This window comes from Micropterus dolomieu, linkage group LG01, assembly GCF_021292245.1.
Source record: "Micropterus dolomieu isolate WLL.071019.BEF.003 ecotype Adirondacks linkage group LG01, ASM2129224v1, whole genome shotgun sequence".
Classification (NCBI taxonomy): Eukaryota; Metazoa; Chordata; class Actinopteri; order Centrarchiformes; family Centrarchidae; genus Micropterus; species Micropterus dolomieu.
In genome coordinates, this window is record NC_060150.1 from 40,305,289 (window position 1) to 40,331,320 (window position 26,032).

The 26,032-nt window shown below is 44.5% G+C and overlaps 1 protein-coding gene across 2 annotated transcripts in view; it reads left to right on the forward strand.

The window, feature by feature from the left end:
• Positions 1–26,032, forward strand: part of gli3 (GLI family zinc finger 3) — a 92,276-nt gene that overhangs the window by 21,209 nt on the left and 45,035 nt on the right. For both annotated transcript variants that reach the window (XM_046059183.1, XM_046059257.1), the window contains exon 3: positions 14,930–15,175. In XM_046059183.1, coding sequence (XP_045915139.1) covers positions 14,930–15,175 — 246 coding nt within the window. The remainder of the gene's footprint in view (positions 1–14,929; positions 15,176–26,032) is intronic.

The window sequence follows — 26,032 nt, forward strand, 5'->3', positions numbered from 1 at the left end:
CCCCCCCCCCCCCCCCCCCCCGAAGAGATGAGCCACTTTGGCAATCTGATCTTTTTTGTGTGTCTGAAGAAAAAAAAATTGATAGATAGATAAATACATAAAATTAAAAAGAACACCCAGACACTGCCTGACAATAAATGCTGACAAGGGATTCAGCATCTGGAGATCTGATGGGGGTTTTGAAATTACAAGAACTGGAAGAAATGTATCTGCTTACTTTCTTAAATTGGCTTTTTCTTTTAGAGAAAACACGTTGGTAGTTATTTTAAGAAATACACTTTTGTTTGTTTGTGCATCTCTACTGGTAAAAGGTGATCTCTGTATCATCTCTATTTGTGCTGTATGTATTTCATGGGGACCAGAGGAGGAAGCAGGGGCCCCTCTGTGTTACCCTACTCTACGCTCTGCCTGTGGGGGCTAATGAGAGAGGTCTGATGGAGGGATAAGGGACCTCATGGGAGCTCTGGCTGGCCTACGGGTCAAACAGCACAATGGAGGAGGCGTTATAGGGCCTGACACACAACCCCGCACAGGAAAACTGGCTTTTAGTGTCAAAAGACCTCTGTTTGGTACATCAATTATACATAAACCACATAAAAACGTTTAATATAAGCAGATTTATATAAAAGAAAATATTAATTTATATTGCAGTTTTCATGATAATACATCAAGAGGTTTTAGAGATATATAGGTATCTAATATAAACTCTACCTGTAGATTAGGGTTTGTACAGTCACACTGGCCTCATGTGCACACAGTGGATGTGATTTGCCTTCACTGGTGAGCCATAGCCATTTCATGGACCTCTGCACTGAAGGCAATTTCCTGCAGCAGTAGGGGGACGGGCTTTGGCAGAGCCACCTCACAGGGGCCTGAGGCGCAGGATTAGCTTAGCCTCGCTGCTACTCAGGGCGGAGGGGAATGTCAGCTGCCCAGCCCAGTTCAGCCCAGCCTGGCCTCTCTTGTCTGGCACACTTCCACATGCCCAGATCTGCCTGCTGGAGCTCCACTGCTCCTTCACTGCTGGAAGATGCAAATAAGCCACTGCCTCAAGACTTTTGCACGCTGTGGAGATGCCGCCAGAATTTAACTGTAGTGGAATTGCATCCGTTTTGTTTGTTTTTTGGTCGGTGATCATCTGCATTGGCTTCCAGTAAAATCCAGAATAGAATTTAAAATCATTCTTCTTACCTGCAAAGCTCTTAATGGTCAGGCACCATCTTATCTTAAAGAGCTCATAGTATCTTACTATCCCACCAGATCACTGTGCTCCCAGAATGCAGGGTTACTTGTGGTTCCTAGAGTCTCCAAAAGTAGACTAGGAGCCAGAGCGTTCAGCTATCAAGCTCCTCTCCTGTGGAACCAGGTTCCAGTTTGGGTTCAGGAGGCAGACACCATCTCCACATTTAAGAGTAGGCTTAAGACTTTCCTCTTTGATAAAGCTTATAGTTAGGGCTGGCTCAGGTTAGTCCTGAACCAGCCCTTAGTTATGCTGCTATAGGCCTAGACTGCCGGGGGATTTCCTATGATGCACTGAGCTCCTCTCTCCTCTTCTTTCTCTCCCTCTCTATGCAACCTCATCCCATTAATGCATGTTACTAACTCAACTTCTCCCCTTTCCGGTAGTCTTGTGCTTTCTCGTCCCTCTCCTCTCTCCTCCTATCACTTCCTGCAGGTGTTTCTGGCTCTGGAGCTGTGGAGTCTGGATCTGTGGTTGCGAGTCACCTGCTGCCCCCGTATTCCTGCTCGACACCCTCTGCTGCAACTATTGTTACTAGTCCTATTGTTATTATTGTTATTATAATCATTAACATTATGATTATTATCATCAACACTACTATAAATATCTGTACCATTTTTCATTTAGTCTATAGCAACATCACCTTTACTGTCTGTACCTCTTTGTGTGTATATTATGTAGGCTGCCTCCCTCCCCTCTCTCTCCTTCCATCCCTCTCTCTCTCTCTCTCTGTTCCTCTCTCTCTCTCTCTCTCTCTCTCTCTCTATCTCTCCTTCGCCCCCAACCGGTTGAGGCAGATGGCCGCCCACCCTGAGCCATGGTTCTGCTCGAGGTTTCTGCCTCTTAAAAGGAAGTTTTTCCTTGCCTCTGTCGCCTAGTGCTTGTTCTTGGTGGGAATTGTTGGGCTTCTGTAAATAACATCACAGAGTATGGTCTAGACCTGCTCTTTTATGAAAAGCGCTGTGAGATAACTGTTGTTGTGATTTAGCACAATATAAATAAAATTTAATTGAATTGAATCATCCTACTTGCCCTGGTGGGTATAACAAGAAATATAGCTTTGAACCTCGATGAAAGCCACAAAATTTGCCCTCAAAGGAAATTATGTTCATTACAACTTGTCATGTTTTTGGAGTTTTCCAGTTTTCCAGTGTATTCAGTTATGATACATTGCACTCACCAAAGCAATTGCTGAGATATGGGAACATATTGGTACAATGAAGCCAGACAGGACAAGAAACATGAGCAGTCAGACAATTGGACATGTTGTAAATAAGCCAGATTGTTTTTTACCACTTCATTTGGATGGATAAAACCCTACGTGACCGAACCTGAAATGTCAGCAATAATTCTTTGTTGCACAGAGACAATGGGTAGATGCACAACCACACAGCAGGTGAAAGTTGAACCACGAATTCAGTCTGTAAACTGTGATACATGTTTGCAACAGACAATTTGGGTAACACATGTATTGCTTGGCTTGGTTTTCTCTTCCAAGTAAGTTTGGCAGCCTGGGGTTAAAAACCTGTATGATTGTGTTCCTTGCTTGGAATTCCTTTTAGTGATGTTGCCACATTCCCAGATCCTCGCAATCAGCTTGGTGAGTGCAGTAGTATTATTACCATTAGCGATCATGGCCAAAACTTCAAAAATACGACGTTGTAATTGTTTTTTCCCTTTAATTTGACTCAACTCAGAATTCAAGTTGCGCACTGATACGGAGAAGAATTGCAATTTGACATCTCAAGTCATAGATTTAATTCTAATATGTTGTTATAATTCACGTTGACCATCACAATGGCTCTTTAGAAGAACCTGAGATCATTTTCACTGACATGCTGAGAGCCAGAATAGCCTGGGTGTCAGAGGTCACCCGGGTCAGAGGGACGTCTGTGAACCAACAACCAGCCTCACAAAGACAAATCAGCCTGCCCTGTGTGAGAGGATCGGGGGTACATCGGCCAGCCTGGCCATGCTGCATCCCAGCTGCACTGTGGCCCTGCCGGATCTCAGAGAGGGTGGCGCAAGGGCGACCATGGGCCCCATAAACTCATAAACCCATAAAGTGGGGAAACAGTAGTTGATTATTCTACCACTCTGTCCATTTGTCGGTAGGCATCAGTGGCCTCCCTCCTGCCAGGAGGAACAAAGCAGGAGTGTCTTGACCCTGCCAGGAGGATTTATTGTGGTGTGTTCTTGTCCGCGTCCTCTCTGTTTTGTTCGCTCATTCACACCTCCTTACCACAGTCGGGTTCTTGTTGAATGGGATGAAGTAGCAAATAGTGGCCTTGCCACCAGGGTTGGATTTTATTTGAAAGAATCAATGTGTACGAAGGACAGGTCCTACTAGTGACCTGATCTTTTGCATTCTGAAATGATTTTGTTTTGATACTGTAAAAAACGTTCAAAACCGTTATTTTAAGGCATTTTCTGCATTTCTGCATTTCTACATTTTCATAGTTTAGTTGCTTGTTTTGTTGACATAGATGTGGTAAGGACATAAGAAATAATCTGTACCATAGCTTGTGAATAATTGGTTCTCACATGACATTGCTTAAAACGCATGTGCATGTTTTATGTGTACATTACAAGAAAAGGCACCACAGCTAAATCAAGAAAACTACTTGTTGAGATTCAATCAATGTAATTTCTAAAGAAGTCATTGAATATAAAAACAGACAGTTTAAATAACATTTTTGTATTATAGTTTTAAAGTGATAGCATGTGAACTTAGTTTGTTGTACAAGAGCACATGAAGAACTCCTTCAAGTTATTGGTTTATGTCCAGTTAAGGAAACCGTCCAGAAATATCTGAATGTAGCAGAATTTTTGTTTTGTGCCTGAAACTCATTTTTCACTTTTGTCTGTCTGCTCTGCACGAGACTCACTGGATTAAATCAAAACATGCTTTCAGGTTTGAGTGAGCAAAAGGCCCTATACCCCATAATCTTTCTCACCTGACCTCTACACCCTCTGGGCCTTGACTCTCACCCTTCTCCCTGCTCTCCCTCCCCTTTCCCCACCCAGCACTCTCCCTCGCAGTGCGAAAGAGGAACTAGGATCAAAGGCCATAAACTATGGCAGTGATTTCTGGTGATTGATTAGAAGCAGAGGTTGAGAAGCAGCAGCTCTCTACCCTCCATTCTTCCCACCCTTCAGTGCTGCATACGCATTCTCCCAGGGCTCTCGTAAATAGCTCAGGCTTTAAGTGTGAAAAGAGTTGCCACGATTGGCAGACAGAGCCCAGAAACACATCCATGCTGGAGCTGCTTGGCCAGTTTTCTGCCTCTTCCTCCTGGATGGCAGGGGGGTGTCAGTTGATAAGAACCATTTGTTGTCTTGCTTGGATCTGGGGAGGGACAGTGTAATCCCCTCACCCTGGTCTGTTCGCAGAGCTGGAGGAAAAGAGCAGAGGAGAAGAGGAGGAATTGATTTTCAGAGAGAGGGCATGCGGAGAATTGAACTCAGATGTGTAGCAGAGACAGGGTTTGAAAGAAACATTCTACTTGCGGGGAAACAAATCTCTGTAGCTTACAGCAGAGGGGCAGTGCAATTTGAACTTGAGCAAGTCCTTCTAATGTTAATCAATTGCATAGTTGTCTTTCACCATTCTCTCCCCGCCTCCTCCTCCCCCTGTCCCGAGCCCAACTCAGCCTGGAGGCCTCTTGACAAGCAAGTGCTCCCGTAAAGGCATTTTAATAGGCCGTGTCCATTCAGAGGCACTGAGATTAACGCTTGAATGACTTCTCCTACATGCATGCTTTTGCACAGAGACACAAATATACATGCACCTCTCTCTGCCTTTCCTAGCCTGCCTGACCTCACCTGGAGCTGAGTCTAATGATGTTCGGAGTGTGGGCCTCGCAGCGACAGCTCCAGTCCCGGGGAGACGTGTCTCATGTCAGACTTTGCGCCAGACAGACTCCAATAAGGAAAGGGGGGCGGTGGCGGGGTGGGGTGGGTGTTCTTCAACGCAGCTGGAGTGAAGCCAAAACTAAAAGTGCAATTCTCTGAAGGTTTTGTTTTTCCTCTGTGGTATTTACAAAGTGATTGAGCGCATTTTTGAGTGTCATGGAGTATCTCATTACGCTCTTAAAAGCCTCTTATCCATCCACATGTTCTAAGATATTTACACATGCAATACATACTGTGGATAGTCAGTCAGTCACGCATGCAAGCAGACACATAATCTCTCATTTTCTCTCACTTTCCTAGACTGCACCAAACTGTACACACACACTTGGTGCAGCTGGAGGATGGGCCTTCATTATTAACTGTTTGGCGACCTCATGACTTCATCTTCAGAGCTGTCAGAGGCGGCCCACATTATGTCTCCCCTCGACTCAATGGGCTCTTTGTTCTGGCTTGGCTCTGGAGCAGCTCAGCATGGGGCTGCGTGAGTCCGACAGTCCCACTGCGGCTCTGGAGGGAGGGAAAAGGAATGGATGCAGGAGGGTAGTGGAGATTTGAAAAAAAAACATGGGAACTGGGAGAAGACCTGGGAGAATGAGGGATTAGATCAGGAAATCAGGAGTGAGAGATTAGCTGGAAGAAAGTGCGAATGAGATGCAGAATGTGAGAGGTAAAAGAGGGAGAATGAAGGATTGAGAGGAAAGGAAATACTAAATGCAACAGGTGAATCTTAAAGTAACCTATAACAGCCGAGCCTTTTACTATGATCATTTTAAACACTGCCCCCCTTCCATCCCACTGATTCATTCCAATATGAACACCACACCAGATTATGAAGGCAACGTGTCATCTGAGCTGCACCGGCCATCCTTGTGTGGAATGTGGGATTAATGGCAAAGTAATGCAGAGATTAGAGAAGGAGGCGAGAGTGCAGCGTGAGAGGAGGATTCGCCAGGCGAGAGTGACAGGAGAGGTCATACATGAGGAGAGCTCATTACCGAGAGAGGGGACAGAAACAGGAGGCAGAGAGATGAGGGGAGACAGAGAGGGCGAAGTAAGAGAGGAAAATGGATTGAGATATGTTGAAGGAGGAGATATGAAGAGAAAAACTAAGAAGTGAAAAGATGAAAACAATTTAGGAAGCCACATAATATGTGGCCAGATAGAGTGAATGTGTCCCATCTATGGAATATTAAAACTTCCACATTTGTAGACTTTTGCATATTTTTAGCATCAATATAATACCTGCAATTGGTAAGTCACACTCACACCATCTGCTCCATTTTATTTCTAATGTCCTGGTGCCATTATCTGGATATGTCCATTTAAATTTCTGTTGATGTGGCTGGGATATGTGTCCTGGACATATTTTCCCATTGTAAATTTAAATTAAAAACTTTGTTTTATTCCTGTCCCCATTTTCATTTAAATAGAAAACTTTCTTTCTGATAAATGGTTGTTTGATGGTTATAGACATTACCACTTTCTTTCAAAGAAGTCATTCAGTTTGGTACAACGACCCTGGCCCTGAAAGTGACATCTGAAAGTGAACTGATTTGAACTGCTTGATGCACTAACATGGTTCTACAAGGTCTAACCTCTACCTTCAGCCCGTTTATTAGTGGAGCAGGAAACAGAATATTAGGATTAGCGATTGGATGCCCTATTGCTCCTTTGAAGTTGTACATGGTCTTGTACCACTGACTTTTTGATCAAATAATCCGATTTTTTCCCCAAGGTAGGTCCCACACTGCAAGTCACCTGTAATTATTTATAGAGAAAATTCATAGGATTTTTACTTCTGGAAGATTAAATAACTCCTCTCTCTATTACACACCACATTGTATACTTAGCAAGCGTGTCGCCTGATCTTACCTGTCACATACTGCTCCAGTCCATCATAGCATGCAAAGCTGCAACTTTCTGTATTGCGCTTTTTATTGCACTACAGAGCCACTTGTCTAATCATATAGAAAGTCTGGTGCCTTTTCCTTTTCCCTACTCACTTCCACCCCCAGCCCCTCCCCAGCAGACTGTGATTAAGTCAACACAGCAGATCCTCTAATCTGTAGAGCTATCCCTGCCTGCTGCAGACACTGTAATGAAGGGGTCCAGGTCTCACCTGTATTTTAAGGGAAAAAGAGGTGAATTACACCCTGTTTATTAAACGTGCACTCCCATTCATATCACACACTGGGGGGCGGGTGAGGGTCAAGGCTGGGGTTTTATTGCAAACATGGCCCATCTGTCAGCCGTAATGATGATAGGATGTTGGAAGGCAAATGACGATTGATATGTTTATAAAGGTTTCTTTGTGAGGGGACTTGGCACCTTTTAGGTCTTGGTGGAAAAAATGTGGAAAATGAACTAATGTTATTTTAGATGATTAATGTGTCAAGCTGTAAAGGCAAAACATTTATTCAATTAGCGTTTTTTGAACACCAGGTGACTTAATGTGTGTGCTGAACAGCCCCTCATTGTGGGAGCAGACTGAAGGAGTCAGTTCAGTTGTGTTATTTTATGGCATTTGCCTTGTAGTTTGGAATTCTGATTGTCATGCTGTCTGGTAAAAACGCCTTATATCCAAATGTGACGGGTTAGAAACTGTAAGCATTACCAGCTGCACCATGAAAGGCCCATGCATGCTGTTCATTTAACCCAGATCCGTCACACTCATGTGTAACCCCTGATTTAACCTGTAATGTAGACATTCAGCAGAAGGCATTATACTGAGACTAATGTAGAGTTATGGATGCAAAATTAACTCTGAGCACCTCCTACCTGTGATATGTCAAAGGTTGCTGACTGTGTTTGAATATATTTGGCTTGGGTGCTATTTGAAATTAATACAGATTTATAATGAATAATATTATTCCCAGCAAATCTAACCTACAATTCTGTGCCAACACGCAGAAAGTGCATCCACACTAAGCTGGCCAAATTAGATTTTTTTCCCTCTTGCCGGCATGTGTGACACCTGTAAATGAAGATGTTCAAAAATGGTGTTCAGAGTGGATAGGCATGAAAATGATTTGCATTTCAGTGTTTAAATGTGGATGGGGAAAACGATCAAGGCAACCTGGAAAGGTTCTGTGTTGTAGTAAAGTTGAGAAGCCAGCTTTGCAGCGCAGCACTGCAGCAGTACCTGTTCATCTGGTTAACAGGTAGCTTTAATGACCAGTTTCACATTCCTATTTTTTCCTACTTCAGTTCTCTTGTAACAGAAACAGAAAAAACACATACATGAAGCAGGTGGTCACAGACAGAACAGACATTTGTTATCAGATCTTACCATGTGTTGGCTAAGATGCAGAAAAAAAGAGCATTTTCCTATTTTTTCTGCATTTTTGTGGTTCCTTTTACGAAAATGACCTGGAAATGGTATTCTGGACATGGTTTTCACATTTAAATACCGTTTTCAAAATTAGCCTGCTTAGTATGGACGTAGTCTAAGTGTTTTCACATGGCTCTCTTTGTTTTCTGACCTGCATAACAGGTGCGAGAATAGATCAGCTGCACCAGAGCATGCAGTAAATTAGACAGACAGATCTGAACATCCACAGGCCTAATCACCACAGAAGAGAGAGTGAGAGAGAGAGAGTCCACTATGGACTTCACCAGTCATTGATAAAGTGCTTAGCAGCAGGAAAATTAATGAATCCGGCCTGACTGGGAGAGGGGGTTTTGGGGTTGAACGGGAGGGAGTGGAAGGAGAGGAGGGGGTTGTTGGGGATGTGGGGGGGTAATCCTGTTCCAGCTAAATGGCTGATCCCTCTCATTCCTTAGATATCAAATGTCAAGAGTTAAATTAGCCTGCTAGCCTCAGATAGGAGTTAACATGCTTTTAAATTGGGCGGGGCGCAGTGATTCCTACCCTCTCTGGGATGGCGGGCAGGTGCCTTTGAAGTGTCTAATTATCCAGGCCTTAGTAAGTGCTGGCTAACTGTCTTAATGGGGACTCAATGCCTCAGTACAGTGCACACTTATGCAAACATGTATCAGAATGTGTGACTGTGTATTTTTAAACAAACAAAAGCACGCATCATACTTTACATATGAGGAACAAATGCAACATGAATGTAAAGTTTGAACTTTATGATATCATTCTATACTTTAAGGTGGGAAACATCCACAGTGGCATTTTGGATCGTATTTGATGTGCTTGAAATTACTGTATTATTTTTTCTATTTTATCCTAAATGCTGGCTCTGTGTTTCTTTGCTTTGGCTGGATATCCGTTTCTCTTGGCGAGCTGTTCCTAATCTGAGTGCCACAGACTTGGTCCGGATCACTCTGGTGTCAGAAGTGGGATTCCAATGCTGAGGCCCAGTGGAAAGCTGGCCCATTCTGGTCTGGTGGGCAGTGTGCCCAGATTCACCCTAAAAGACCCACTATCCCAAACGGACATAATTCTGCCCTAGTCTGCCCTAGCACACAATCATTTTACATTGTTACAGAGGATAGTATAAATAACTAACAGGTTATGGCTGATCATAGCTGGCTTGTGACTATTGGAAGCAATGCTAATACAGTCTCTAAGCCAATCAGACCACTTTGAAGCCTTGATAAAATGCTTCTCTTGGTGTTTGATTCCTCAAAGAATGCAGGCCAAGGTGCCCTTTGAATGAAAAACCTTAAAAGCCATAACTATCCATGGTCAAAAACGCATCAGTGTGCATTTTAGAGTCAGGGCTTTTAGCTCTCTCACCGCAATGCTCATTGCTCACTCACAATGTGGCCCTGATGAAATGGTAGTGGGGTTTCGGGCTGCTCTATGGTGGGCCTGTGCCCCTAATGTGTGAATAAGGGTTAGCTAGGGGCAGGCGGAGGCTTGGCACGACACAACCCTGCTGTGAGGCTGATTTGAGGTGAGCGCAGGGAAGATGGAAGGCGCCAAGCAGGCTTTGATTTGCTCCTCCCCAGCCCCGGGGCCTGGAGGCTGGGACTGCGAGATGGTGAGCTCTGGGTGCGTCCCAGCAGACCCCTGGCGGCAGAGAGAACAGGCTGGGAATGTGGGCCGTGGAGCGGGGGGTTGGGGCGTGGGCTGCCGAGAGCCAAATTGAGATGTGGGAGTCGTCAAATTTGGCTAGATGAATATTGAAGAGGGCATTTGTGGGTGCTGTGTGGGAAATCAGCAGCTGACAATTGACTGCTAACCAGGAGAGGGAGCATCCTGTCCTGCCCATGCCTCTCTCTGCAATTCATCCAAACATCAGTCACACGCTGATGGTTAAATAATGTACCACTACGGATACAGTCTTCAGAGACAGAATCAAACAGGAGTGCAAAGTTAAAGGGAGTGAACTTTATGTTTGCTAAAATTCTCCAGGGCTCTGACAAATATTTTGACTGGGGATTGCTAACTATCCTGCCCACAGATATCAGGGTAATGACCTGATTCTGCCTTCTGACATTTAGAGGATTTGTTTGTCAAGGAGTTTCTCGAATGTCACCCTCTTTAGGCAGATACAGAAAGGACTTGGTAACCTTTACACAATGCAGGATTGAACTGCATTGCAGGGAAGGCACCCAGCGCCTTGTGGCACGGAGCCCGTCAGCCAAGAAGTTGATCAGAAAAATACCTCACACAATTGCAGTAATCCCCTGTGCTCTTGTTGTGTTGGGTATGCTGAGTTTGAGTGGTCTCTCTCTCCCTCGTCTTTCAGCCTGTGCTAATCGTGAATGATTCCCTCTGTCTATAGCACCAATGCCAGGGACGGTGAATCAGGTACATAAGCCTAAGCCGCTTGGAGAGGTGCTCTTATTAAACTCCAGCCAGCTGCTGGAATTTTTCTTCCCCCTCTCATTGTTAATTGGGGAGTCTTGAGTCTTTCCCGGGAGTTGATTTGCAAGAGAAAGAAAAAAGGAGCAAGAGATTATTGCACAGGAGGAGAGAAGCTTTGAAGAAGTGTTTTGTGATTTCACTGTATATCCTCCTCTCCTCCTTGTTCACTCTCCATGTGCTCCCCAGCCAAAACCTGTTTGTGCCATTGACAACAGTGCTTTGAGAAGTTCGAAGGTGGAACACAGCATACGTCTGGCTTTGGCTCAGAGGTACAACAACACCTCCTCTGATGTTTAGGCTTTTAGGAAAGGCGGTAATGGGGGGGAAAGAGTTGCAATGTGATGTGCAACGGCCCTTTGTGTACCCCTGAAACATACATGTCCCAGCTTTAGCGATTCTGACTGACTGAGTTCAGGCTGGAGGGCAAATCAGATGCTTGAGAGTCAAGGACAGATTGGCATGTGGGGGAACAGCAATCCTTGTTCTTAACCTCTGCCTCTAGAAAATACCTTCAAAAACAACAAGCCAGGGTTTTGTTTCACTTTTTGTTTCTTTGAAATGACTGGGCACCCTTAACTTAAGCCCCCCTTGTCCCAGAGCCCAACTCTAAGAGGAATTGGCCCCACTCCATATCTCATTATCTCTTTTAAAATTTCATTTTGTCATTGCATCCACTCTCTCTTTTATGCCGCTGTATTAAAGGCCATGCATAGGGTTTTCTCTGAAGGTATTCGTACCAGTTTTACAATAGAGACCCCAGACAAGGGGAAAAAAGGGAGAAACCTGGGCTTTAGGATTTAATGAGTGGCTTGCTGGGGGTGAAAGAAGGATAGAAAGCAAGTGAGGGAGAGCAAGAGAGAGTGCATTTGTAGAGGGTTAGAGAGAGAGAGAGAGGGAGAGAGAGAGAGAGGAGAAAGAGTAGTAAGGGAGGAAGAATGCAGGAATGGAGCACCAGGTACCATAATAGTGGCAGAGAAAGCTCCTGAAATACTAGAGCTGGGGCGTGTGCTCTGATCAGGATGGCAGTGAGCACAATTACCTTCTTTTCAAATCCTTCAGTGACACTGCGGGAGGAAGGAGGACTTTGAAACTTGAAAGGCAGGAGCTCGCTTTCAACCTCAAACGCGAGCAGGAAAGGGCTCTGAAATTTGTTCAGTGCTCCCCATCCACCATTAGCTTGTTTCTTCCTCTCGCCTCCAGGCATTTAAGCGCTTTTTGAAAAGATGTTAAGAAATTCAATCACCATAGAGAGAGAGCGGGATAGTTCTTTTTTCTGTTTTTTTGAGAGGCATGCTTTCCTCTGGTCCACAGAGGACCGGCCTGCTGCTTTTGTATTGGGCTGAATAGACCTGCAAACTGGTGGAGGGCTGGATGTGGCAACCATGGGAAAAGAGAGGGAAATAAAAGAGGAATGAAAAATGAGGGAGGGAAAAAGGGAAAGGGTCTGTTGAGCGGATGGTCAGAGGGAGAGAAGTGTTGCAGGGTTGAACTTTTCAAAGTTGCATGTGTTTACCTGTGTCTGCTCTGTCTTCATTAGCCAATTTTTGACAGATACCTGACATGTTATAGGATAGGGTAAAAAAAAAGTTTCCACCAGCAGGTACAAGCAGCACACAAGAAAAACCTTACTTGAGACTTCAGGTTCTCTTCCAGCAGTACTAGGAGTCAATTGACCCTTGTGCTGCTGAGTGTTTGTTTAACCATTTAAGGTGCTATAAACTGTGGTAATGAAGCCCCTTAAGGTGGTATATGGTAGAATGATGAACTGCCCTGTGGGCTTTCCATGGTGACTGGAGGGGGATGGTGGAACTGTGACACTCCTGTGATTGAACTATTAGTCGCTTGACCTCCCTTGGAGGAGACAGACATAACTGAATAGTAGTTTGGGTCACTGGAGAAGGAGAAAAAAGAAGGATGAACAAGAAAGATGGGGGAAGAGAGTGAACAAGTTAAAATAGTGAAAAATAGTAATGCATAGTATATTTTCTAAAGCAAGCAGTTGAGTCTTCTTAGTAGTTTCTTTTACTTGTAGGCTTGGCAGAGGATGTTTTAGGCCAGTTTTAGTGCTTTCTAACTTACATTATCCAAGGCAGTGATGTATCTATTTATAAAACATCAAATATCTGCGTGAAAGTAAGAAACAGAGCTCATAAATATGGAGACAGTCTTTACTTTCCCATATGTAATGCTAGATATTCTGTATGTGAAAGAGAGAGTACACAGTGGAAGCCAGTGCTACACACAGCTACATGCTCTACCCTTAGCAGAGCTTGCTCCCAGCATAGTTTACTGTCTCGACTTCTTTCAATCCATGTCAGGAGATGAACCCAATTCCAAAATCTCTTTATGTTAATGTTGCGCTTTGCAAGAGCAGACCTATTAATCCAGCTTTAACCGTATAAGTGCCATTATTCCCTTAATAAGATCACTGGCTGTGCAGTATAGGATTAAATACTTATATCATAACTGACACTGTCATTTCCTGTGGATGAGAGTCGCTTGCCTCTCTGGCTGTCAGTTCCGCGTTAAGAATCCTTGAATCTGCTGCCAGTACTGCGCTGATGCACGGCAGGCCCGAATGTTGGTAATGGATGTGGGAGAGTGAGGGGAATAAAAGCGGGACCCGTGGGTCGCTACCCTGCTCTCTCTTCGCCTCTCTCAGTCTCATTCTCTCTTTCTGTTTCCCTCTCTTAACCTCCTCCTTTCTGATCGCTTCTCTTCTTCTGTGAAGTGGTACAGCATTATGGCGGCCCTCTTCAGTGCTTAAAGTAGTGCTCTTTAATCTGGCCCTCTCCTCTGTTCTTAATTGGCGGTTGGATGCTGTTGGGTTGCAGTGCATAGTGGGGGAGCCTTGCATGGCTAGGCTTCTAATACTGCAGAACCTCTGGCGCCAACACAGAGGCATTTTGCCAGGTTCTCAGTGAGCAACATTAACGCACGAAAGAGCATTGGGGTGTACTGACGATCAACACCCTCAATGGTGAAATCATAATTGCATATAACCAGGGCTGAACATCAAGACCGTTACAGCAGCATCTGATAAAGAAGTCAAAGCCTGAATAGGGAGACCAGATGAATTGGACTGAATTAAAGAGGTTGATTTGACAAATGTGGCTTAGGGCAAAAAGTAAGGGATGTCACTCTGCAAATTATCTTTTTAATAGTTTTAGGCATCTTGCCTTTGTAAGTGTGACATGCCATGCCAGTTTCTGAGTTAGACTATATAGTATCGTACTACAGAAAAGACTAATACCAGGTCAGGGGGCTAGCTGACCCTTATACATGTCAGTTCAGAGGTCAGGCCAAGGGTCAAGGGTCGAGTCTTTCTGGTAGAGCTCAGCCCTTGAACTCAGTTCTACATATATCCTCTTTACCAAGCCTGTCAGGAAGCTTTCTCCCCACTCCTCCTAATTTTGTCCTTGGAGTAAGAAAGATTAAGTTTGAGAGCAGAGAGAGTGGGGAGAAGGAGAAAACAAGAGAACACAACCCATGACGCTGGTTAATGGGCAGCCTGGAATGCAGGCAGAAAGCCTGCATGGGAATCTATTTCTTTATAAAAAAAAAGAACAGAGCTGAATTTAAGAAAAGACTTTTAGGAAACGCTGCCTCAACTGTGCGAAATGAAGAGGTTGGGATTTTTTCATTCATGGTGTCCATTTGCTCATACACCATCTGCCTCTGAACTCCCACATCTGGCGCTGTGGAAGGCAAAGCCTGGCAGATTTACACCCTAATGCCGAGTAGGTTTCAGGTGTACAAAGCTGATCTCCAGCTCCTCCCTTTACCAGCGCCTTCTACGTGAACTGACTTCCTCACTATGTGTACTATGTGGACATGCGTGTTGGGAGCAGATGTGAGACATTCTCACTTCTGCTCCCAACTTTTATTCTTATATACTATATATATACTTATAATAAATTTGCAGCTCATTGTTTTCCACCTCCAAAGTTTTAACATCAGATTCCCCTCTCTCTTTCTGTCTATTCTTACAGAGGACGAGACTTCAGGCACGCCTTATCACCGTGAGAGGCGCAATGCGATCAGCTCCCAGGCCCCAACGCCCGGTGCCCCCGACAGGAACATAAGCGAGGAGCCCTCCACCTCGACAGAAGAACGCCCATCTCTGCTCAAGAAGGAGCTGCATGGTTCCCTGCCCCACCTGGCTGACCATGCCCTGCCATACAGGGGCACTCTGTTTGCTATGGACCCCCGCAATGGCTACCTAGACTCACACTATGGTAAGTAGCCACAAAATAGTGGTTGTTATTTATTTTTAAAGTGAAAAAACTTAAAGATTTTGTAAAGCAAAGAAACTACACAGCTCAAGGACATGTTTGCAGCGCTCCGAATGCTGAGGCCAAGTTTGTCTCTTTACTGTAGGTGAAAGGCAGGACTACCAAATACTTGATTAAGCCTGACAGATTAGCCTCCCTCTTGCACACGCACTTGCCTCTACACTCCCCCCCCCCACACACACACATTTGTGAACACATGCACGCACACTTGTCTTGTTTTGTGCCTGGGAAGTTAGTATGGGGAACGACCAGCGTAGCTTCTTAATTCCCTCATTAGGGGCCTGTCTGAACACAGTACTCCGCTTTCTCTCATCAACACACACTTCAAAGCCCCATAGCAGCGCCGAGTCAAACCTCACCACCCCCTACTCTGCGTCTATCTCTCTCTGTGGGACTCAGAGACTGTGTGAGAGAAAGGCGGCGAGAGAGAGAGAGAGAGAAAGAGAGAGAGCATGAGAGAGAGCAATCGAGATGAAGCTGGAGAGATTGAGGTGAAGGGAAAGCTGTGGCTTGAGTGAGATACTGATGATAATTTGAAAAAAGGTGAGATAGACAGTAGTAGTTAGATGAAAGCGAGGCTGTGTGTGTATGTGGAAAGAGAACAGCAGATAGATGATTGGGGAGTAAGCGGCTGATTAGGAGGTTAATTCGGTGGCCGCTGTAGCCAGGACTTAGCCTGCAGACAAGGATTTGATGTGATAGCTTGTTTAGTTTGGTTAAATTGGCTCTGAATTGGGGCAGACGGAGTGGGACAGAGGGATTTTAATGCAGTGGCAATAATGAAAAGTCCAGTGGACCCCAACCTTGTACTGTAACTCTATTTATTCAGGCACTTCATTAGCAACTGTTCCCTCGTGCTTGTGTGCCTGAGTCACCAAGGTGCCTCTTTAAGGGAAAGGTTACTTAAAACCAGGCAACGGTGCTTTGGACAAGACCCTCGAGGGCAGAACATTACTGCCCATTACATCCTGACCTAACTCAGCAACACTGCCACTTCTCATTTCATGTATGTATGTGGGTATATGTGAAGGAGCTCTGGAGGTTCCAGACCACTGGAGCTGTGGGGTTGGAGTGGGGAAAGGGGGGTCACTCTGAGGCTTGGGGTCATGTGGAAAAGTCACAGTCTGAAATGGAGAGTTCAAAAGCAGCAGGAAAAGTCAAAAGGGCCGTAGAGCTTCAAGAGGTTTTCTTTGTGCATTGGGACTCAAGAGGTCTGGAAGACTGCAATCATATGAGGCAGAGGAGAGGAGAGCACGGTGATACTTGCTCGGAAGCTGTAGGCTCGAGGCACATAGATTTTTATTCTCCTTCTTCACTGCTTCTCCCACATTTTAATATAAAAGTATTTAGTGTTAGAGCCGAAACAATAAGTAGATCAACACAAAACTGATCTGCAACAATTTGATAATTTTTATTTATCAAGCAAAAATGCAAGTTTCTGAAATACATTTTTTCTTATTGATATCAGTGTCAATTTAATATCTTATGGTTTTCAACTATTAACCAGAAAAAAACAATAAATTTTTTTCACCTTGATCTCTGAAATATTGTGATTGGCTTTAAAAAAAACACCTCTTCTGTTATTTTACAGACAAAATGATTGAATAATCAATTCATTGATGCCAGAATAATGGATAATGGAAATAATAGTGTCAGTAAATATATAAGAATTTCACAAAACAGTTAAGGTCTGATTCATTACCAGTGCTATAAAGAGAAATAACACCAATCAAGTTTTTTTCATCAATGTTTCTCCTTTACTTCTCTGATCCTGACTCTGCTCAGGAAGACTTATGATCTGAGATGAGAGCAGTGCTGTGTAAAACACCTCCTCCTGGCCCAAGGGGTTGAGGACATGGGGTGTCCCTAAAGGCTACGGTCCCATTCTGTCTGATTGAACCCAGCACCAGAGCTCAATCTCCATGAGCTCCAGCGGTCTGAGGGTCAGCAGAACGAAAGGGTTCCCCTAAACCCCCCCCACCCCAGCTGCTTTGAACCTGAAGCCTGTAGTGTCTGTCGCCACTCCTGCGCCACAAGGTGTAAAAAACCATGAGCTCCTGTTCTGGTTTCTGGTTCCATACGCATGTGAGCACACACAATTTACACACACACACACAGCCCTTACTCCACCAGCGGTAGTCCCTCTCTATGAGGGCTTTGTCACCTCCTAAATTCATCCCAGGTGTGTGCATGTGTGTGTATTTGTGATGGAGAGGGGGCCCTAAGCCTTTGTGCTGTGCTTGCATAGCTTGCCACGCCATGCAGCAGACAGCCAGGTAAATCCGATTACTCTTAGCGCTGGTGTGTGTCAGTGCTTAATGTGCCTAAATGCGACGGCACCTGCAGCCTCCTCACACCTGGTCGCTGGGTCGTTAACATGGTGGTGTAGCTCTGGGAGGCGTGGGAGTTGAACAGCGAGAAGAGAGCAAGGGGGGTTTATCTTCAGGGGTCTGTGCTCTGGGTAAATCTCTGCTATTCACCCAGACTTGTGATATCCCACTCTTCGTACATCCATGGAGTAAGACTGTGTTTACTCTGGTTTTTACACCCACTTCAGTGCAGAAAAGAGGAGGCACTAAGGAAACATTACCCCTATTGTTAGCATTAGCTAATCGTGGTGATGCCTGAGTCTTAGCTGCTTTTCTTGGGCAAACACTGGATAAGAGTCCACATCCTTCTTACCACAGCACTAATACATGGGGCTTTTCTGTGGGATAAGAAGAAAGGATTGAGATGAGGATTAATGAGGGAGAAGTCTTTTTTTTAAGATCTTAATTGTGTAGAAGTGTGAATGGGATGCGCAGCGCCAACATCTGTTTACATTGTGTGCTGATTAGCCGGTCAGTGGTCCTGCAGCAACAGTGAGCCCACTTGCTGGCGAAGCATCTCTACTTGCTCCAAGGGGATCTTTTTCTTTAAAGTGTCTCTTTCTTAAACACATGCCCTTCTTTGCCAGACTAAACACATCCATGGAGGGTCTTAACGCACATCCCTTTCAATGGCTTTCTTGCAAATGTTAAAACTGCATTGAAACACCAGAGAATATTTAGTGAAAGGAAGGCAACTAAAAGAAAGTAAATTTGCCAATCTTTAGAGACAATCCCTAAGTATTTTGGCGCTGAAGTGACATAAGTTTTGTGGCTGTTCTGTATCTGTGATACAGTAGGTCATTGATAGGAGTGGACCAGACACATTAAGTGTGTCTCCAGGCTGTTATGGCTGCCTATCAGTCCTATAGTCTTTGGGTTAGCTCTTTCAAAATCTAGCCCAGATCTGGCTGCTGGGGCTTAATCCCCACACCAAAGCCTTGCTGTCCTGATCTCAGAAACCAAGCCTGCTAATCTAGAGGCAGTGGAGGTATGGATCTCTTGGCTGAAGGATCCCTTCACATGTATCAATGTAACCCTGCTCGCTGAGCCTGGACCAAGGTGACTGCTACCTAGATCATACTTGCCCTGTGTTCTGGGAAAGCCAGTGGGAACACTGAGGCATGGCGGAAAATCCATCCTGGGGTTTTATGATGTGGTGGGGGGTGGTGCATGTACAATCACAGGGGTTAAAGTCTAAACTGCTGTGCTGAGCTGATCTCGGGTCTACTGGGCCGTAGCATGCCAGCCGCTGCCCCGGCGTCAGTCTTTTTGCCTCAGTATCAAAATGCAGCTGACTACTGAACTGAATGAGCTAGCTGTCACCAAACTGAACGTGATCCGCACAACAATGCCCCCAGACTATATAGTTAATTACAGTGCAAAGAGAGCAAGAAAGAGCATTTTTAGAGTGTGTGTAGGTGGAAAAAGATTACAAACAGAAAACTCTTCTGAACTTCCACTCAAAGAACAAACTTTCTGCCCTCTTGTTGGTTCAAACATGACAAGTACTGGCTGGAATACAGGTTCAAACATCCTCCACCAAAGAACTGTGGAGTACAGAGGAGAGCCTGGGGTGGGAGAACACGTGCCTGTTTCAAGGGTAAGTGTTTGTCTTTGTGATTGTTTCAATATTGGCTTTTTGAGCGTGGTGGCACGGTGTAGTCCCCTAGTGGTGTGCCGGCACAGAGAAGCCTGGGGCACACTGCAGGCAATGGAGAGGGATCCCTTCCATCCACCCTTTCATCAAGTAAGAACAACATGGGCCTGTGCTCTGCTGTGGCCCCTTGGTCCAGCGCACCAGGGATAATCAGATGATCCCCTTTTATACAGCTTATTAGAGGCATCTCATGCTGTAAGATAGGTCATATTCTCACATGCATAACCCTTTGTAGCGCTTGATGATTTAAGGGGGTTAAGCAGAGTTTGAAGTGCTTCAAGAATGCACTTTCATAGCATCTTAAGGTCATGTGGTACTCTTACCACAAAGCTGATGCGTGTGAACTGAATATCTCAGAATAATGGCAGTTCTTATTAACAATGACAAGATTAAATGTGAAGGGGCTAAGAAGAATTAAGAAGAATTTCTAGAGAACTTAAGATGTTCAAAGAAGAATACTCAGCATTTCTTGGTATCATTGTCACAACATCTGTCAGTGTGTTTTACTTCTTTTCACATGAGATTGGTTAATCAGTCAAGTCACAGAGGCAAGTAGGAAGGCTGTGAAGGCTTAAAATGATGATTTGCTACATCTAGTTTCCTAAATTCAAAAGGAGAATCAACTGCGGAAAACACCACTGGCAACAATACATCAAGTACTCTACTATAAAAACAACAAGACTAAATGCTCATGGGGTCTTCTCCTCAGCTGGTTGAGCTTTTTCTCTCCTCCTTAAGTTACCCTGTAGTCGCCAGTAGGATAATCACCTCTGTGTGCTGTGGGAGAATATTTCATGCCTTTCTACATGTTTGCTTCCTGTGTATCCAAATCTCATCGCTCCTTTTTGTATTTTGGTATTTGCCTTCCTCTCACATAGTGGCAAAGATAAGCGCCCTTATCCCTTCAGCCAACAACCCATATCTTGCTCTCATCTCTGGAGGGTCGCAAGTATATATTGTTCTACATGAAGAGGAGGCTGATGAACACAGTATAATTAAAATGTTTCTAGCAGCCTGGTGAAATGTAAGATATCGCTGAAGAAAAGAGAAAGAGAATCAGGGGCTGAGTCTAAGGGTGTAAGTGAGACAGAGGGGTAAGAAAAAGAGAGAAGAGCCAGAGAGAGTGGAAGAAGAAGGAGGAGGGGGTGTAACAAAGCAGAAAATGAAGAAAGACATAAAAGAATGGGAGCTCAAGGAGGTCAGGCCCATCACAGGCTTTAGTGTTGCCTTTAAAGATGCCTGGGACAGGTGGCAGCTCCAGACAATCTCGCACCACAGAGCAGCATCCTCTCAGGAGGAGATAAGGGATTCCTCCATCCAGGCACCCTCCTCTCCCGCTTCCTCCCACCTCTCTTTCACTCACACTCTCCACCTCCCTCATGCCCACCTCCCTCCCCTTCCTCCTGTCTTGGGGTTCTCCCAGACAGGCTGCTTTGATGTGGCTCAGTGTGAGCGGGCAGCTGTAGGCCATGGGGCTGCAGCAGTGCTGCTGGGCCACTGGGCCGGCGGACCGTTGGGAGCCCACTCGAGCGCTGCTCAATCAGTGGGGCTCTCCGGTGCCCGGCACTTTCAGGTCTCATTAAAGCGCTCCGGCAGGGTTAATCCTCTTTAAGGTTTACATGGGCCCCAGTTTGTCTCTCTGCCCAGGCTGAGGGAACCCCTGGGCGCCACCTGCGTGACAAAGACTCAAATCACTGTGACACAAGTTCCCCTCAGTCTGTTGCCTAACTCCTCTGCTCCCCTTGTATGTTTTTCTCTCTCATCCCTCTTCGATATGGCTCTCACTTGCCTTGTGCGTTCTGCCTCTTCTTCACTCCCCTTCCCTTGATAGTACCTAGGCCTCGTTGTAAGTCTTTTAGGATTATTTGGGTGGAATCTGTTGACAGGGGTGCAGTAAATGGATTACAACTTTGTCCTTGTTTTGGGATGCTGTGAGGAGGGAAAGGGGAGAGATCAGAAGGATGCGCTTTGAATAACGAGAGAGGCAAAGAAAAAGAGATAGACCGGGAGCAGGATTAACTAACAGAATTAGGAAGACGATGCAAGAGTGAAAGAGAGGGTGAAAGTGAGGCTAAGGTGACAGCAATGCAAAGAGCACAGAGTGAAAAAGAGAGAGAATCAGAGTTCCAGATGTTGTTGCACTCATTCGACCTAATTGGTCCAGAAGTGTCGACCCCTGTCTGGCCCTGCAGAGCACAGGAGCCATTTGTCTGATTGCTATGACTTGGCTTTGTCTTTGCTCTGTGACACACAGTTTCCTCCATTACCCCAAATAATGGCCACATACCTCTAGAGGCCTGCACAGACTTTGTCTAATGTCTGTATGGGTTTGGAGGAAAATAGAGGAATAGACTTACAGTTCAGGGGGAAAGACCACTTGATTGTAAAATATATCAAAGGATTGCAATGGTGACCTTGAATGTTAAGCTTATAAACTTTTTTAAAATTTTGTATGCACGGCCATTTTCCTAAGGATACAGTATGTTTTCATATTGATTTCCCACCTTCCAGGCAGCCACTGGTTTTCTCAAATTAACATATGAAAATCAGCTTGCAGAGGTTTACAACTTGCATCAGATATATCGTCAAGAACATGTGTGAACAACTGTGTTGTGAATTCAAAGATTTTCCAAGATTGAGATTGCAGAGTTGGTTCTCAAACTGCAGCCGTTCTAATGCACGAGACAACATGGTACCCTTTTTGCAACATCCATGTCTCTTCACTTATTGAATTCTGTTTTCTTCTGCAGCGTAGTTAATTAATGCATCACTTTTTGGCAGCTCTCCCTGAGTACCCTTGAATGCACCACTGACGAGAATTTTTAAACTGGCCCCTTTTTTTAACCCCATTACCATGCGATAACATATAATTTTGACATAAAAACAAAGGTGACAAAATGGTCACTGTGATGGATGGCCATTCTTAACCAAGATTAAAGTCTCTGCAAGTTGATATTCATAGCACATGAACTGAACTGGGAACAATGGCTACCTGGAATTGTAATTTTGTGAACAATAGATAAATAAATAAAAATGACCAGCTTGTGGCCTCTCAGCATAATTCAAAAATGAGAAACTGTGCGGTATCCTTTAGCAGTGTCCAGCCTGTGTGTTATTACAATGCAGTTGTATTAGCCTCACAGTCACTATCACACAGCCCCATGCAGTTTCAGTATCACCTGCATAGGGGCCCAGTGAGGAGCTGTGACGGGTGAGGGTCAGTCTGTCACAGAGTAGCCTGATACACCTGTGGCAATCATGCACACTGTCACTGATATGACCTTAACTCATACAGTGTATAGATGTTGCAGTAAATCCCAAATAATCATAGATTTTCTATGATACAGGCATTTAAAAAACTTGTTTAAAAAAACAATTGCTGACGGATTTTTCATTTCTGTGGTGACCCCAATTCCTAAATATTGATCAAAAAAAAGATTGTATTTGAGTTGAATAAATCACACAGTGGGAGTTGAAGCACAATAAATGTAGCAAAGTCCTGGTGAGTTAACCTGAGGTTTAAATCAACTCTCTTCTCTCTGAGAGGTATCATCGTTTGGAGAGAAGGAGCTAGACAGATGTGAGACATGAAGAGAGAGAAGGGGAAAGAGGTGTAGTGCGGTGTTTCAGCTACTAAACTGCTGTGTAAATCTCTCCCCAGCTGGGTGGGGGGAGAGGAAGCTGGAGGGTGGGGTAGGGTAGAGAGGAGACTGGAGCGAAGGGGGGGGGGGGGGGGGGGGGGGGGGGGGGGGGGGGGGCAACGCACAGCGCTTTGTTCTGCTCCCCAGCTTATCCCAATCTAGAGAAATTCACCAAATAGATAGATTGGTGCTCCACAGAGGCCTCGTGAAATAACCTTCACTCCCCGATCTACACTGGGATAGCGGGAGGACGGGAGGTGGGAAAGGGAAGAAGAACGGGGCATAGCTGGGGTTGCATGGTGCTGGGGGCCCCTGGAAGAGCAGTGTGCGTGCTTAGCTCCACTCTGAAGCAAGGCAAGGGTCCTTGTGCTGGCGTGCAATTTGTTAAGATTGACTCAGTTTGGTAAATGTCTTGCAGATGCCGGAGTTCCATTAAGATATCTGTGTGACTTATGGAGGAAAAGGGGTAACTGCAAGTTGCTTGGAGCACAGCCTAGATCTTGATCTTCATTATTCTGGTTCCTGACTCCTGGTTGCTAGAATCAGGGTTTCTTACTGTATATTATTTCAGATATATGTCCTGCAAATGGATACATATTTCACACGGGATACTTATCTGTAAAACTTTGAACTTTTAGATAAAGTGTGGCAGGGAATTTTTGCATGTCACATGGATGATGTATGAGCAAAGTGAACCTTGTGTGAATGAAAAAAATTCCTGTATGTAACTTTGTAAATATTGGCACAAAGAGATAAGCTGCTTGAACATTAAGTCCCAGAGCAAATATGCATAGACTTGTAGAACCATGAAGAGAAAGGATGGGCATTGACCGACTTGTTCAGTGTAGACAAACAAATTACTTCTGACAGCAAGTAGCGATGGAATGTTTGCTTGTACAGAGAGCGTGTTATCGCGCATAGCTGACGTTTGTCTTTTTACTGCTCACTTTCTCTGCTCTGTTTTTCTGGTTCGCCATGTTAATTACGATTACCCACAAGACTATTTGTGTTTAGGGGTGTGAGAGCAATTGAGCAACAGAGACAGGGAAAACAGAGGAGAACACAGCGGAAGAGAGAGGAAAAATCCATTGATTTACAGAGGAAGGGCAGAGTGTGATCTGCCAGCCTTGCGTTTTGATGAATGGCAGAGAGATTGGCATGGCAACACTTAACATTCTTCTGTTATTTAACCTCTACTTGCTTTCTTCTGCTTCCTCCTTACTATTGCTCTTTGCTGAAGAAAGGCTTTCTCTGTTCTAGTGCCCAATCATTGCATATAGTATAGAAAGCGCTGCTCAGCAAGAACATTAGGCTAATTTATACAGCGGTAATTAGGCCATTAGACCTGAAACAATCTGGGACCCATAATTAAGCAAAGCGCTCCAAAAGTCAACAGCAACTCCCATTGAGCTTAGCTAAACAGTCTCCGAAAGTGTTATTTACATGTCCAAACAGCTTGAGGTCTCAGTGTAAGCAAACATGATGAGAGAAGGGGTGTGAAGGGAATCATCAGAGGGAGAATTCACCTTCACAAGAGAGCCAGCCTCCAAACTTCTTCTACTGATAGTCTGCAAGGGGCTTCTCCATCTCCTTCTGTTGCCAGCCAGATAATTGTAGGGAAGCTCAGTATCATATTTTTTGAAGAAAGCAGTTTTAGACAAGTACACTAAGTTATAGAGTCTAGGCACAAACTGAATACTCATAGTCATGCCTGTCATATCTGTGTTTACTAAAAGGAAAATTCCCTAAGATACCCTCAAGCTGAAATGTTGCACATTACAGGAGTTATTTTTAGGTTTTATTTTCAAGTATATATTATTTTGTTTTATGATGATTTATTTCTCTTTCTGTGATGATTTAAATATGGTACAAAATACTGTCTAGTGGAAAAATTGGTGCTTTGAATCTCCACTACTGATGTCCAAACCTTATGTTACAAGTTGGTGTTTTAGATATGCTGTATGTTATGTATTTCCCAACATGGGTTCGTGAGTCCTTTAAGGGGTGAGACAAACTGCAAAGTGATTAACAGAATAGAAAAGGGAAGAAATGGAAGGAAGAAAGAAAAATCTTTTTTTGTGTATATTTTAAATAGTTTTCCTTCTTTGGGCCTATAAAAATTATTCACATGAAACAGTATGAGAAGGGAAAATCACCTTTGGGTGGAACTGCTCAAAACTCATGGACATATGTAAAGTGTGCTGCGGTTAATTTTAAGAAATATTCCTGGAACTACGTTGTCCTTTTTTTTTGCACAGTAAAGATATGTGCTTGTATTCACTCCTATAAAGGAGCGACACAAGTTGCACGCACATGCACTTGCAAACACACGAACAAACAAAGTCTGGAGCATCTTTCACACACTCTGCGAAGTGTTGCTAACTTATGGTTTAACTGCGGGCCTCGCTGCAGACGAGCGTGCCTGAACAGTGAGATCATGAGCGGGGAGAGAGGTGGCATAATGAAATCTGGCAGTCACAGCCCCGGCACAGGCTTCATATGTTCCACATTAGCAATTCACAAACCTCTGGAGCAGGACCCAGCAGCCCTTTTCTCACTCCGCCTTAGTAGCTTATGACAATCTGTCACTGGCTCTTTGTGCTCTCGCAGGAGAGCGTCAATGAGAAGTGCAGTGTTTATGGAAGAGTGTTTCGTCCTCGCCTGCGGGTGACACTCTGTTAGAGAAGAGTCAGTGAACCCTCACCAGAGGAGAGGAGGAGCCCAGGTTTAGCAGTCAAGACAATAAACTCACAATGCTGAGTTGACAACAAAAGAGAAAGAATAGAAATTGTTTGTGTATTATCAAAACCAAAATCAGAATTGTGAGTGACAGCCCAAATTGTCCTAAAGTATCACATCACAAACGTTCCAAAGCACAGTGAAGATCCTTTGTGGTAAAACTTCCATTATGAAAGGAGATTAACCAATAAGGATATTGCAAATGATGTGCTTTAGGCTTTATCCTCCCCTTGTCCTCCCCCTTCTTTTGAAATGATTCAAGTGTCCAATAAAGGACAAGGCAATTACCATCCTCTCTTTAATGAAGGGGAAGCTGGCTTTTGGTCCTGAGCATGGTGTGTTTGTGTTGAATTAGAATTAATGAGCCTGGTCAAAGTTTGCCTCTAATTGCCCT